General features: G+C 42.5%; 1 protein-coding gene and 1 pseudogene across 2 annotated transcripts in view; one reads left to right on the top strand and one right to left on the bottom strand.

The window, feature by feature from the left end:
- The window catches only part of FBN1 (fibrillin 1), a 713,526-nt gene that overhangs the window by 139,921 nt on the left and 557,701 nt on the right, over positions 1 to 15,904 (bottom strand). For both annotated transcript variants that reach the window (XM_078684805.1, XM_078684806.1), the window contains exon 31: positions 13,577 to 13,702. In XM_078684805.1, the coding sequence (XP_078540931.1) occupies positions 13,577 to 13,702 (126 nt within the window). The remainder of the gene's footprint in view (positions 1 to 13,576; positions 13,703 to 15,904) is intronic.
- LOC144826738 (18S ribosomal RNA) lies at positions 3,303 to 4,341 on the top strand (annotated as a pseudogene).

Below are 15,904 nucleotides of genomic sequence, written 5' to 3'. Positions count from 1 at the left end.
AACATTCCATGCCTTTGTGAGTTTAAAGAGGTGCTTGATTTGTGACTGCTTTATTTCGAGATGAGTCCTTGGCAAAGCCTTACAGACACCCTCCTATTCCTTTCATTAATCAAAGCAAGTGGAACAATCACTATGCAAAGGAATCACTCAAAATGTACTCAAGACTTTTAATACCTCATCCTGCCTCACTACTGCATGATCTCACGCTCTTATCTAATGCTCGTCAGTGTACTGTTCATGCTAAACTACTGCTGGGCAGAAGTGTCAACAGTGCCAGCACAGCCATGCCACAATGTCAAACAGTGGAAGATCCCTTGAGAAGTTACACGTTTTTAAACAAAGCCTTAAAGGGAGTTCACTTTTTAATGACAGGAAAGATAAGTTAAATCACTGATTCCTACTACCTGTTATAATACAATGACAGGCTTTGATAAAGCCAGTAGGACTGCATGTAATGTTGTAACATGTACAACATAGGCCTGCTGAAGTTCACATTTGTGCATATCTGTGCTTCTACACATTGGTTTATTAAAGCAGATCTGGTGCAGAGTCTTTTGGATCTTTGTTTTAGATATAAATTAAAGCAAATCTACCGGAAAGGCTCCCTCTATTATAATCCTGTTTTACGTGAAATAAACATCAGATGGCAAGGCAGCCTTCATACATTTTGGGACATTGAAAGTCAAGCAAAAAATCCAATAAATCAAGATTTTGTGAACAAAAGAATTAAAGGTGTACAATGCTTGCATGAAATAGCAAATTTAATATATAATGATTAACCATACTTTTTATTTGTAAAATAGGATCTACTGCATTCCAATGGCAGGTGGAAGGATACATCCACAAACAGTCAATAGTTTTAGGCGAGAGAGTATTATTCCTAGCCAGTAAAGTTAAAGCCCATTCTATGCATATGTCAAAATACTGGCAGCAATAGCTCTTGTAGGCCTGATAAACCCCAGACACATGCCCTAAAATAAGCACAAGAATGCCATTGACTGTAGCATCAGGCAGAAAGATTGTTGGAATCCTCAGGCAAAAGTAACATTTGCCATTCAGACACTCACTATTCCCTAGCAACAAGGCCATTTTGCGGCCACTGGGCAAAATGTAACACCAACGAGGACGTTAAGTGCATTGCACACTTGGTCACACTTATCTGAAGAAGCACAGATTTGATAATTTCAATGTATTACATAAAATATTTACATGTAATGTGCAACATACTGAACATGTTCTGCAGCTCACTCATACTGAAAGCCTTGAGGGGGATCTCCTCTGCTTTCTCCTTGAGATCGATTAAGTTGGGAGCCACAACGCTGAGCAATCCTCACTAATCTCTGCATGTTGATGAATTTCATACTGCCTAAAACTCAAAGATACACACTGGGGTTCAGAACAACTTTGACTCCGGTTTCAAACAGCCTAAAATTGTTGCTATCTAAAACAATGGAATTTTCCAGCATCCCTGCCAGGTGGGTGGAATGAGGACATTACAATGATAATGCCAAGTGTGCTCATTGTGATGCAAAATTGAACGCATTACTTTTAATTGAAATCCCTTGTCACATTTGCAGCGTTTGCAGATCCAAAAGCACATTTTGTGTTCGTTGTCAAAAAGTCAAATCAACAACTGTGCTGCCAGAACCATAGTTTCTTTTGGCTGCTTTGAAAAGTGGGCGATCACCACACTCTAGATCCATGGATGTCCGTCATTGGTGGAGGACAGAAGATCCATAGCCGCCTTTCTGGATAGCCACTGCTTATATAAATTGGTTTCCATTAAATTCACTATAAATATATCTTACTGCAAAAACCTGGCATGCACCAGGCAACCCATGAGCTACATTAGTTATCACTGTTGTAGGTTTAAAGGGCAGAAGCCGGGAGTTGTAGTGCGGCAGTAGACCTTAACACAGGATCCAAATACTGAAAGGCTTCTTTTAGAGTGAGAGATGTGCCCTTACAACTGGTGAGTTACTATTGTCGGAGAAACAAAACATGCCTACATCTGACTAGCCCTTTGAGCTTGAGAATCAAGCAAAATGGCAATCCTGCTACACCCTCCCCTAACGTTGGCCCTGAGTAGAAAAAAAGTGCATAAAGGCAATCCAAATAATTAATAAATCCTGGGGTAATCCAGAAGTACAAATTAGCATTTCTGCTAGTCAATGATTCACTTTATGAGAGGAGTAAAAGAAAATTAGACGGGAAAACACCAGTCATTTTCTCCATTAATCCTTTCTGTGCCAAGGACATAACAGTTACGTCCTCCACCAGGGTGGCAGTGTGTGGAGGATGTAACTGTTACGTCCTCTGCACACGTCCAGGAAATTCCTTTGCTGTTCACAGTAGTGGGGTTTGATTTGCATTGTGTTTTCACCCTTGGGAAGAGGGGAAGACCTTCCCCTGCCATTTGTCTCAGGAGACCTGTGGGAATGCTGGGTGTGTGGCTCCCTGCAGATTCCAGAACTTTCAATCACAGAAATGGGAGGAAAATTTGTTCTTTTATAGTTAAAGTTTGCAACGGATTCTGGGTAATAAAATGTGCTGAGAGCCACGCAAGTCAGCCCACCCTTGATAGTCCTAGGATGACTAGGTTTCCCTGGATGCCGGCTGAGCTAGGGACCAAGCTCTAAGGGAACAAAATGGTAGAAAAGTGTTATTATCATTTTTCCAGGCCCCAAGAGCCTTCACCTGCGTGGCAGGGTCCAAGAGCTATGATCGCATCCCAGGGTCCAGCCAGGCCTCAGGGTGGGCACTCTTCTCCCAGGCACCCTCCTCCGGCTTGCCACAATGCCAAGGGCCCGGGATGCGATTCCATCAGGGCCGGGGAGGCCTCCCCCATTTCGCCAGCATGATAAGGTGCCGGCGGGACCGGAGCAGAGCTCCGTCAGGGCCCTCCTTGCAGCCCTGAGCCTGAGGCCCAGCTGGGGCTCCGAGCACCCAGGTTGTAGGGTTCCCAGAGCCTGGCCCTTTGGTCGCACGCCATGCTTTCCACTGATGCTACCAGATGGGTGAGCCGCCCAGGAAGTTCTGATGGGGGCTCATTTGCTTCCCTGAGGCCAGCCAGGGTTCTAGGAGGATGGGTGTTTTAGCAACTGTGGTCCCCTCTGTCACTCGGTGAGCATGGATTACAAGAAAGGAGGGTAGCCTTCCTCCAGATTATTAGGGACAGGGTACCCTGGACCCCCTTGTGGTCTGGCGGGTTCTGAGCCTGCGACTAGATGGTCCATGATCAGGGCCCCACTGCAGGCTCCCAAGGGAAGTGATGGGCACACGGCTCCAGTAGCTGTAGCTATCTGGTTGATCCTACCAGTAGCATAGCTTGCCTCAAAGATTAAGACATGCACGTGTAATTACACTCAGCCAGTACAGTGAAACTGTGAACAACTCTTTAAATCAGTTGTTTTTCCTTAATGATGCCATCTGTTACTTGGATAACTGTGGTAATTCTAGAGCTAATACATGCTGACAAGTGCTGACCTCATGGCATGCGTGCATTTAGCAGATCAAAACCAAAACAGGCTGACCTGGCCGCTTGGGTGAGTCTAGGTAATCTCCAATCAATTGCACGACCCGAGACAGTGATGATACATGTGTCTACCATGGTGACAACAGGTAACGGGGAATCAGGGTTTGATTCCAGAGAGGGAGCCAGAGAAATGGCTACCTCATCCAAGAAAGGCAGCAGGTGTGCAAATTAGCCACTCCGAACTCCGGGATGAAGTGATGAAAAATAACAAGACAGGGCTATTTTGAGCCCTGCAATTGGAATGAGTATATTTTAAATAATTTGACAAGTATCCATTGGAGGGCAAATCTGGTGCCAGCAGCTGCGGTAATTCCAGCTCCAGTAGCGTATATTAATGTTGCTGCAGTTAAAAATCTCATATGTGGAACTTGGGATTGAGGTGGCACTTGTCCCAGACCCTACCTCTCTGCACCCTCTTGATGCTCTTGACTGAGTGTCCTGGGGGTCTGAAGCGTTTATTTTGAAACAATTAGAATGTTCAAATCAGGCAGGCCACCTGAATACTTCAGCTAGGAATTATGGAATAGGACACTGGTTCTATTTTGTTGGGGCCATGATTAAAAGGAATGGACGAGGTCATTCTTATTGTGCTGCCAGAGGTGAACTTCTTAGACCGGCACAAGACACACCAAAGCAAAAGCATTTTCTAAAAAGGTTTTCATTAATCAAGAATGAAAGTCAGAGTCTTGAAGATGTTCAGATACAATTGTAGTTCCAGCCAGAAACAATGCCGACTAGCAATCCGGTGGCAATATTTCCCTGACACGCCGAGCAGCACTCAGAAAACCAAAGTCATTGGTGTTCTGGGGGGATTATGGTTGCAAACCCAAAACCTAAAGTATTTGACAGAAGGACACCAAAAGGAGTGGAGCTTGTGGCTTAATTTGACTTAATATGGGAAACCTCACTCAAACACAGAAAGAATTGACAAATTGATAGCTTTTTCTGTGGTGGTGGGGGTGGTGCATAGCCCTCATTTTATAGAGTGAATTGTTTGGTTGATTCTGATAATGAACAAGACTCCTCCGTGCTAATTTGTTACGTGACCCACAGCAGTCAGTGTTCAATCACACAAGGTCGAGCAATAACAGGTCTGTGATACCCTTGGATGGCCTGGCTGCACATGTGATAAACTGAACTGATCAGCATGTGTCTACCCTTCACCTACAGGTGCGGGTAACCTGCTGAACCCCTTTGAGATAGGGATTTGGGATTGCAATTATTTCCCATGAACAAGTGTGGGTCATAACCTCAAGTTAGGAAGAGTGGACAAATTGACTGATGTTGCCAAACCAAACCCTTATCTGTCTCCCAGATGGACCCCAAAGCAGAAGACCTAGCCTTCCTCTCTTGAGCCCTCACTGGTGGAGTGGCCTGCACTTGCCGACAATTAGTTGAGGACCAGGAGCTGGGCAGGATCCTCAACCTCAGGTAACCCCTCCAGCACCTCTGGAAGTGGCATGATGTGACAGACAGCCATTGCAAAATGGAACTAATGCTCTGCCAGCACGCATGTGGGAGTATATGAATTGCAGTGCCCTCATGGGCTGGCCCCCCCTAAAGATCCTACCACCTGGGCTCTCCCATCTCGATTCCAGCCAGTCTGTGTTTTGAGTGACTGAGGAGTGGTCTGTCTTGGGCAGAAGGGCAGCCTGGATGAGAAGGAGCTGGGGCCAGGAAGGAACCCTGGCTCCTCTCAGTGGAGATGCCCTGCCCATTGTGAACTGCTGCAAGGGGTGGGAGAAAAAGCAGCCTGTGGTTGCTTGAGATTCCATATGTATTCAGGAAGTGGGTGAGTCGCTTTGACGGTGTATGTGAACCTGGCTCTTCTCTCCTCTATGCCTCCCAAGTCGGCCAGGTGGAGGCCCAGCCTGTAGGCATGGCTCGGCATTGGATCTGAACTAGGGACTCTTGACATGGTGGAGTCCAGCCCTGTCTGATGTGCAGGTTGGTCAACGCTCTGTTATTGTAAGGTACGTGGTGACCTGGCCCGGTGTGGCTAGGCTGGGATTCCAAGACTGTCCAGGAGGGCAGTGGTAGAGATGCCTGCCTCCACTTCAGTGGAAGTCTCTCTCTTGCCCACCTGCTAAGGTGGCAAAGTGGGGCTCCCAGACTGAGCACCTGGAAACACGCTTTCATTTGTGAAGGCTGACTTCCAAAGGTCAAATCCCTGATCACCTATCACAGTTTCACTGCAGAAGTATGCCTCTGGGTGCCTGCCTTTCACTACTGTGGTGAGGGTAGGTAGGTGCCGGTCTATCACTGGTGTGAAAACCCTGGTGCTTCTCGCTGCGTGTGGCTATCTGTCATGTCACACATCTGCCTGTGAACACTGCCTTGGGTGCCCACCTCCATGGCAGGGCTGAGAAGGCCTCCTGCTTGACTGCGGGTGCCGGATTCCAAGTTGGCCCCGCAGGCTTTAGTTCCTAATCTTCAAAAAGGTGTGCTGCAATGATGCTCTGTGTGAATGAGGGTCCTCCCCTTCTGCTACCCAAGAATCGGTCCAGATTCGGCATCCACCTACGACCTCAGATCAGACATAGTGACTCACTGAAATTACGTATGTTAATAGGCGGACAAACAAAACGAACTAGGATTACTTCAGTAACAGTGACTGAAGAGCCCAGCGCTGAATCCCCACCTGATGGAGCAGGAAGGAAATGTGACATACGGAAGCACGATTCCATGGCATCCCTTCTTATCAAGGCTCAGTCCACAGATGGTGTTAGGATAGTAGTGGCCCCCAGCACGCTGGGATTGGGTCTTCTTGGAGTCAGGTTACTTGGGGAAAAAACCCCACACCAGATGCTAAACTCTAACCAAGGCTAAATACAGGCATGAGAACCATAAGCAAGAGGTACTGTAAGGGAAAGTTAAAAAGAACTTTGAGTGGGGTTGGTGCAGTCTGTCCAAAGGATTCAACATGGTAGGAAAGCCGGCCACTCGGTGAACAGATACCCTCCTTGGGAATACTTAGACCCGCAGCTTTCCTCTCTGACAGTGCACCGCAACCGGCTCAGGAGGTGTCAGAAAAGTTACCACAGGATAACTGGCTTGTGAATTCCAAGAGTTTAAAGTAGCATTGATTGTTGATCCTTCGATATCGGCTCTTCCTGTCGTTGTGAAGCAGAAATCACCAAGCATTGGATTGTGCACTCCCTAACAAGGAACATGAGCTGGGTTTAGACCATTGGGAAACTGGTTAGTTTTACCCTACTGATAATGTATTGTTGCAATAGTATTCCTGCTCAGTATGAGAAGGACCAAAGCTTCCCCACCCTCTAGGCAAAGTCTACATTCCTTATAAATAAGAAGATATAATTGAGATTTGACTTCATTTAGGGGATGAAGGATTAGGGCGTAAAAGCAGAGATGGTCATTAGACACATTAGATATGACATAGGTTTCAGGTAAGTCGTCATCCTAAAACCTGCACAGACTCCCATGCCTACATATAAATAAAACTGGGAATCATTAGTCTATGCAGGATTGAGGAAGTAGGGTGCTCTCAAATGAAGGTACCCTAACATGCAGTCTTACAGAGAAACAAGAAACCAAGGCATGCCACATAAAGCAGAACAGCTAAAGTCTGTTTATGGGACAAACAATTATGCCATAAACAGTAGAATACACTTGCATGACACATTCATTCCGAGAGACTGCAGTATCTACACATTGCTTTGAGCTATAACATGGCTGATTCACAGTGGCTCGTGTTTACACTTGGTAACTGAAGGTTTGGACCTCTATTTTAAACTTGTAGGCTATCCCGAGGTCAAATACACTCTACCACTGTAAAACCTGGTCAAAGCACTAAGTAGTGTGTGTGAGGAATTCCATGTAGGGATCAAAAGGGATATCTTTTCCTTATCATTTAGAGATCTGTTCATCGCATGGGCTTATAGTCCTCTTGAACACATGTTGCAAGCAGGCCTCTAAGTGGGGTATCCACTAACCTTGCCGGACTGGGAACGAAAACCGGCCCTGGCAAAGTGCTCGGCCGGCCCCCCCTCCCCCAGGGGGGTTTTGGGGGGCGGCGACCGAGCTCTTTGCCGGGGATGGTTTCGGACGTTTTTGTTACAGGGCTGATTTTGCAGCTCTGCTACAAAAACGGCCCCTACCCTTGCGGCGCACCGGGGGATTGCCCGGTGTCCGCAATGGCCAGTCCGGGCCTGGAAGGCATCCACCTTGTTAGTCCTGCATCCCAGAAAACAGGAAATGTGAACTCTTCTCCCGATCATGCACACCAATCAGACATTTTACTGAACAGGGATCTTGTTGTCAATCCCAAAAGATTACAGGTTCAGCGCTCTATAAAAGTGTTATGGAAGAGCTATTGTATCCCTGAAATATTACAATGTAAGCTGTTATGCTGTAGAATGTATATAGTGGTTACTACAAAGCAGACTGATTTGCATTGGGTTCCCAGATAATTGTTGTCAATCCCAAAAGATTACAGGTTCAGCGCTCTCTAAAAGTGTTATGGAAGAGCTATTGTATCCCTGAAATATTACAATGTAAGCTGTTATGCTGTAGAATGTATATAGCGGTTACTACAAAGCACACTGATTTGCATTGGGTTCCCAGATACTATTTTGACTGCATGGTTGGCAGAGTTTTTGGGTAGTTTGGCCAGTATGGGAGATGTTGATTGAGGTGTGTGACAATTAGAGATGTGCATTAATTTTTAATCAACAAAATTGGACACTTGTAACACTGCTCAACCTTTGGTTCAGTGTAAATAAGGAAACCCTCAGAGAAGTCAATGTTTGAATTGGAGTGTGCGGTATATTTCTTTCATCCGCCCCACATTGACATTCACGCAGTTATCATAGGGTTATTCCTATTTGTGTGTACTGCTTGCCTCATCCAGAGGCACCTCCAGTCTCGAGTGCAGTGTCCAGAGACAAAAGGACTTTCCCACAAAAATTGTTTAAAAATGAAAATGTACACCAAAAAGGTCGACATGTTTCAGCTCTATTGGGCCAGGAGGTCTGTAGAGCTTTCGTCAGGACTTACGTCACTCCGGGGGCAGAGTCAGCACAAGGCTAGAGTGAAGCCTCCATGCGGCTCTGCAGCACAAGTCGGTGTCCCCCACTGGAAGCAGAGCTCTCCTACACGTAAGATCGTGAAGGACACAACACTCATATAATTTTTATGAGTTTGGGGTTACCGCACAAATCCGTGTGAGTAACATTATATGTGTATATAAATCTTGTTTGTTCGTTTTGTTACGTAAGTCCTGACGAAAGCTCTACAGACCTCCTGGCCCAATAGAGCTGAAACATGTTGACAACCTAACAGTACTACACGGCCTAGTAACTCGGCCAAAACTGAGTATCCATTATTTTTTAACTAATGAAAATCTGCCCTGCAATAAACCTTTTTGGTGTACATTTTCATTTTTAAACAATTTTTGTGGGAAAGTCCTTTTGTCTCTGGACACTGCACTCGAGACTGGAGGTGCCTCTGGATGAGGCAAGCAGTACACACAAATAGGAATAACCCTATGATAACTGCGTGAATGTCAATGTGGGGTGGATGAAAGAAATATACCGCACACTCCAATTCAAACATTGACTTCTCTGAGGGTTTCCTTATTTACACTGAACCAAAGGTTGAGCAGTGTTACAAGTGTCCAATTTTGTTGATTAAAAATAGATTACCTTGGGGAAAGAAACGGACACTCAAAATCCTCATCCCTCCTTGCTGATTAACCGTCAATTAGAGATGTGCTTCAATCATGGTGCAGCAAACCGGTAACTTTGCATATGTTGATGCAGAGAGTACAAGATTAGGTGTGAGGATAAAACATGGAAATACTGCCACTATTTTGAAAACATCAGCGAACACCGTCTATCCCATAACCTAACTAACATGTACAGACAGGGGTACATCACTCCCCAAAACTAACCAATGTACACAGAGGGATAAATGGCAACCTCATTTGGTAAAAGACAGTTTGCTGCCAAGATTATGATTTTAATACCGCCATGCTATATTTTAAAGCAGATTAACTAATTTTACATGTAAAAAACACTGCTAAAATGTGTTGAGTGAAGAAATACAATATTAGTCTAAACTCTAGCGACGTTCTCACAAAAGAGAACAAGATGAACATCTGTGTGGGAGAGGAGTGCACTGCAAGTTGGTGGGCGTTCTCTGAATACACTTATGTGAGTGGGAAAAACATGTTTATTTGTTGGAGTGGAAACAGTTTGTAATGACAAGGGAGAAGAAATATTTAGACAGAAATGTAATAGCACCCAGAGGAAATTAGCTCGTTGTTCCCACCGAAAAAATGCTATCAAGTCAAAATATCATATACTTGTAGTGTTGAAAGCAAAAACGTATATCAATCCTTGCTGCTTTTTTAATGGTTGGTCATCGAAAAGACATGAAAGTCTACATCTTATACGCGTGCCCCACGCACAATGTCGGATGTCTAAAAAAACAAAATCGTTTTTGGGACATATTTTTATAATTTCGGTTTTTGGATTTCGGTATACAGTTTTGTAAATGTTCTTCTCAGGCTTCATTTTTTTGTTTTCAGTCTGCACGGATCGCATGTTTATCATTGTATTTGTTAGTCCGAATGCACCAATTTTTGATTTGGCTGTGGCCACTTTCAAAGAAACTGGATTCCGTTCAAATGATACCTAGCTGATCTGATGAAAGTGAAAAATGTTCTTTGGCTCTGTCACAGCTGAGAGGATACCACCACACATATTTTATACAAGTATTTTTTCTTTCTTGTAAAACATGCTGATCTTGTTCAACAGACGTGTTGCAATTAGCGCTACTTGTATGTACTAAAGCCTTTCAGTCTCTTTCTCCCTGCTGTCTTCTATTCTGCGCTCCAAACCTATCTCACCTACCCGTGCGCCACCACAGGAGGATGACCTAATGTGATCGATCACCTTCACGAAGTTCTGGAATGCACGAGTAGTCATCAGTCTGATGTACTGATTCTGTGGTTTCTGCTACTTTCGCTTTCGTTTTATCAGTTATGGGAAGCTCTCGGCAGGGAATTAGACCTCTCTAGGTTCTCCATTTGTTTTCCCTCTCTAATTCACTCTTTCTCTATTGCACATTTCTCCTTGGATTGACTGTCTCTTTTTGGCCTGTCTTCCCTAATTATATTCTGCAGCACTGGGCAGTAGTGGCAAAAAGAGGAAAAACGACTCCAGCCCTATTGTTTCTCCTTTTCCACATTCATGTTCACCCGGTAATGTCTGCTTTTTTGGGGGGCAAACTACTTTAAATTCGTCTTCCAGTTTTTAAGACGTTTTATTTATTTTATCAAAAGGAAGTTACTTTTGAATATGGTTCTCAGGTTCTATGCATTTTCTCCTTGTTGGGCCGTCTTGCGTTTGAATCCATGACACTACAAATTTCCTACTTGGAAAATCTTCAAACGAGCTTACATAAGATGCAAATAAAAGAATACATTAAATGTAGACATGCAAATGAAGCAAAGTATGTTTGTGTTTTGTGCAATAACCTATGGTATTGCAATAGCTGCCTACAAAATCATGTTCATGCTACTAAAACTTTGGATCAAAACTTAAATACAAATAAAATCATGCAAAATAATATCGTTTTAACTTTACCACCACATCATCCTGGGAATGAAAACTACTGGTTGTTTAGCATAGAGAATCAAATTGGTAAACTAATAAATCCAGTTTAAAAACAGATCCCACTGCTTGTTGCACCACCAAGTCTATAACTCCTGGCACCTCCAGGAAATAGAAATGCAGAATTGTATAACTCCTGGCTCTTACATTAAACAGAAATACAGAATTGTATTGCTTTGAATATCGATTTACATTTCATTCATGCATTTTAGCAGAAAACGCTTCTTTTTGCACATGTACATGCATATCAAAAACAAAATGTATTAAATAGGGAGTGCATTTCATAAAGTGCTTGCACATCTAATAGAATTGGGAGCATCCAACTTGCAGCACACAGGTTGCAAAATCCCTTCGTCTTTTCTAATACTTCTACCCTCTGAGGCAAGCAGAGCAGTTGATGCCAGTTGAGTTGGCCGAGTTTTGACTCTAAACACCAACTTCATGCTGAAGAAATTGGAAATAATTTCAGCTGTCACAACCTATTACTAAAGGGGAAGGAACATCTTCTAATGATAGTTAAAGAGTTCAATAATCTAGGGAAGAAAGAAGCTTGCCATTTTAAATCTGATACTGCTTGAAAGCCATGGAATCCTGTCAAAAATGGATTCCCAGATGCCTAGTGCACCACAACTTGAAGGCGCTTATGTAAAATGAATTAACTATGGATAAATATTATTTGTAGAGTGGTACAAAGTAATTTTCCTTGTGGTATTATTCATTAAAGCTACCAAACACTGAAAACCCCACTTGGAACCACTAGAAGAAAGCTACACTAAGCTGATGGAGCTGCTGTGACTGATAATGGCGGGGGGGCTTCTTGAATCCAGGAGCCCACTATATTGCAATCAGCATAACAGTAGCAAGTTTTTTTTTATAAACATCAGCTGATGTGTTAATATTCTACATATTATTCTTGGTTTGGAGCCCTTCTTTTAATGTCTTTGTTAGCTTCCTAACCCACTTGTTAGTAAAATTGATACTACATCCAGTATCAATTTTCCTTCCAGTATCAGAACTGTGGTATCATCGGAAATCACTAGTCACCGCAAAAGTACAGCCCAATAAGAGTAGCAGCCATTTCTCATCTGAGCCTTGTGTCAAAGCCCAAGCCCTCTTAGTGCCAGCCCCGTGAGCTCATCAAGGGATACGGGGTAGTTCCTTAAGCGTGCATCATGAGCAACCATAAATGTTTAGCTTGTTTCTCAGGCGGGCACCACTGAGAACTGCCAAGTCGCAAGATGCCAGGTCTAAATAGGGTGGGTAAGACACTTACAATTTGGTGGTGTTCTGATGAACTGTAGTATGCTGTTCTCAAACATGCCATTGTTTAAACATACTTTTGGCAATAGGGTCAAACACTGTTATTCTGTCACTTCTGGTTAAAACGTTATGGTATGCTTTTATCAGGCTTCTTAAACATAAAACTAGTTATCTGTAACTAAGCTTAACTAAATTATTCTGTAATGCATGTTTCCATTTACTCAAAACTACTAAAATAACTGTTATTTCTAATACGTTTTTTTCTAATGAGTGCAATTTTGGTTCCAATTTACTTTTCAGAGTATGGGATGTAGCCTAACGGTTAGAGGGGTCGACCTCCAAGCTGGGGAACTGGGTCCGAGTCTCGGTAAGGGACGCTCAACATCCTGTGATTCTGGGCAAATCACTTAATCTCCATGTGCCTAACAGAATGAATTTGTCCCTCTGTAATGCAACTGGTGCTCATGTAAAGTGATCTGATATTTTCGGGTCAAGTTCACGCTATAGAAAAGTAAAAAAAAAAAAAAGTTTTACTTATTTCTCCTTTTAAACCTTTTACCTGATTCTGATAATACAGATGGCAAATAATTAGCTTTTACTGTCACTTAAATTCATTTTTAAAGTAATGAAGTAGGGGACAACATTAAATATTTGTACTTGGATATTGTAAGCTGTTTAAAGATGTGTAAAGGGACCTGGTTTGCTGCCAATAGACCCCAATACAATAAATCACATACCTTTTACATTTATTTTTCTTATTTATTTAGTATTTTTGCATCATGCGACCACATAACCTTTCTGCCAACTGTGTTTTGTATCACACAACCACATCACCTATCTGTCACGTTGGTTTACGTCATAAGTAGACAAATAAACCCTTTACTCAGGTCAGGCAAAATATACCTTGACTTGGAAGACATTTTAACGCTTCAAAACATTGCTAGCAAATGTATTTGTAAAATATTGCACATGACAATTGTTGACATTCAACATGTTTATGTAATTGTGATCAACCCTGTAGCTGGAAAGAAATGGGAAAAATTCAAAGAACCTAAATCATTGTTCTACCTAAATCTGTGTGCTTTGGCAACTAACTAGAATACCTCACTCGATGCCTTAAATGGGAAATCGGAAAGCTTACCAGTGCATCCAGTTGTTCCTTTTTTGCCTGAGTATCCACGATCACAGTGGCAAATGAAGGAGCCTTTAGTATTCTCACAGGTCCCACTTAGACAGATGTTAGGATTGAGGTCACATTCATTAACATCTGGAAAAATAAATGATATAGCATTACACATTAAGGATATTTAGTCATGTGGAAGATGGCGCCTGGAAATTGATGGATCGATTGTTTATACACACTTCAATGACATGTAATACTTACTATGAAATGCAGACACCTTTGCCTACTTTGTAACATGGGACTTAAGGTGTTAGAGTTTAGCAGATGTGGGATATCTGCCAAAAATTGGTGGATGTGTCATCCTCTCTTTGTATAGTGTACGTATGGGTACACAGCTTAAACAGGGAGGATGGGACATCCTCCAGTTTTTGCACCTATCAAATTGAATGAGGCCCTTAAAGTTGAAGATATTTTGTAACATTTCTTTCTCCCTGCTACTTACAACACAGAAGTATGTGGAGTAATCGTGGCATATCCAGTTGTCTACAGCCAAGTACTGTAGTGTCATATGGCCACCTACTCCTCTCAGATACCACGGCTGTGGGTGTCAGGGACTTGTTCTGATTCTGTCAACATCCAGTTATTCAAGTTATCATTATCCAGGTACCATTACTGAGACATTACTGTAAAAGGACAATTGTTGGCTCGAAGAAAGAGTCTATCTTGGACCGCTTTTAAGAGGGAAATTTGTGCCTGGAGGAAGATTGAATTGTCTCGGCAGATGTTTCACTGTTATTCTTGACTCCACAGGAACACACATTTCCACACTTCTATCTGACCTCACGTATTTAGTTAATTTATTGGAAGTGTGTGTAGACACACTCTCACAAAGGAACTCCATCTTGTCAAGTAGGCACAGACTCTACTGATCCGCCACTTCTGTAAACATGTAAGTTACTGTGTGATGCTTTTCACTTCTAGGCACTGGGAACCGTACATTATTTTTCCTTTAATTGTTGGTGTTTGAGGTAAATTATAAATTAGAGCTGGTTTGGGGTATTTCACGGACAAATGAAAAAGTGTTGTGCCTGTGCAGAAATAACACTGTTTCCCATGAGAGAGTTTTAGCCTGTCTCCTGAAGTAATCTAATAGTATCAAATAATGATGTCTATTAAAGGATTGTAGAAGAGACAATAAGCAAACTTCAGTATCTTCAGGAAAAGCTCCTCTATCGTTGGGTAACAAGTTAGTCAGTTTAGTCCTTGCCATTCATGTTATCATCCATCACTGACAGCAGTCCCAAGATGCTTCGAACTAGAGCTGACATGGCCTCTCTCATCAGATGAGATATTAAATACAACCTGTTCCCTCTGTGAATATTAAAGATCAGTGCAGCTCATCTTAGAGTTATTGCTACTGGACAGTTCACAACTTCAAAGTCAATGCAACACCAGAGCTGGCATCTGTAGCAATACATTGCACTAGGCAATAAAAACTGCACATTTTTATTACTGTTTATTCTATCAGTAACTTTAGAAGCAATTTAAATCAAGGGAAATGTACCCTCCGCTCTGATCAACACTGCTGCGCGGACAAAACCGTAAGAGTATAAACTACTCAGGTGGAAATGTAAATGTCACCCCTAGTTACTACATAACCACTAAATAGCAATAAAGATTTGGAGCCTGGTTCTCCTCAATGAGTAAACCACCCAGTAATGATTTCAATCCATTGACTCTACTGTGAAATGTCCGTATCGCAAAGGTGAACCTTTCTGGGTTGTGACAGATTCCTGTCAAACGACCCATTCCGTTTTCATAATGATGTAGATCAAATTTAGCATTTTGGCCAAATTTACTTTTCATTTGTTCCGCATTTATGGTTTTGCCTTAAACTATTCTCTTTTATCCGGGTTACTGTGCACAGGATGCAAGAGAGGTCTTCTACGCTCCGGCTAACTGTTCCTAAACCAGCGGATATGAAGTAGGAATAAAATGCATAAATATAATGTGTAATTTTCTGAGGTAAAGACTCACACCTGGTTTATCCCAAAAAAAAGGTGGGCAAAAGAACCTCCTTCTATATAGATGTGTAAAAAAACAAAGGTTGAAGTGATGTAACTGAAATTCACCAGTTATAGTTACAGTTATAGAACCCCACCATGCACAGTATTGTCATCAATGATGTAATTTCAGGGGTCATCAGTAAGGTTATCAATGATGTCATAGAACATGTCATCAGTCATGCAAAATTTTTGGTCATAAACAGTTATTTGAAATAAATATAACCAGTGAATTTGGGTGTTTTATTTTAGTTTAAAAAGTTACGTTGAGACTGACACTTTC

The sequence above is a fragment of the Lissotriton helveticus genome, chromosome 3_2 (assembly GCF_964261635.1).
Source record: "Lissotriton helveticus chromosome 3_2, aLisHel1.1, whole genome shotgun sequence".
NCBI lineage: Eukaryota > Metazoa > Chordata > Amphibia > Caudata > Salamandridae > Lissotriton > Lissotriton helveticus.
Note: the sequence above shows the minus strand (reverse complement) of the source record. Positions and strands in the feature narration are given on the sequence as shown.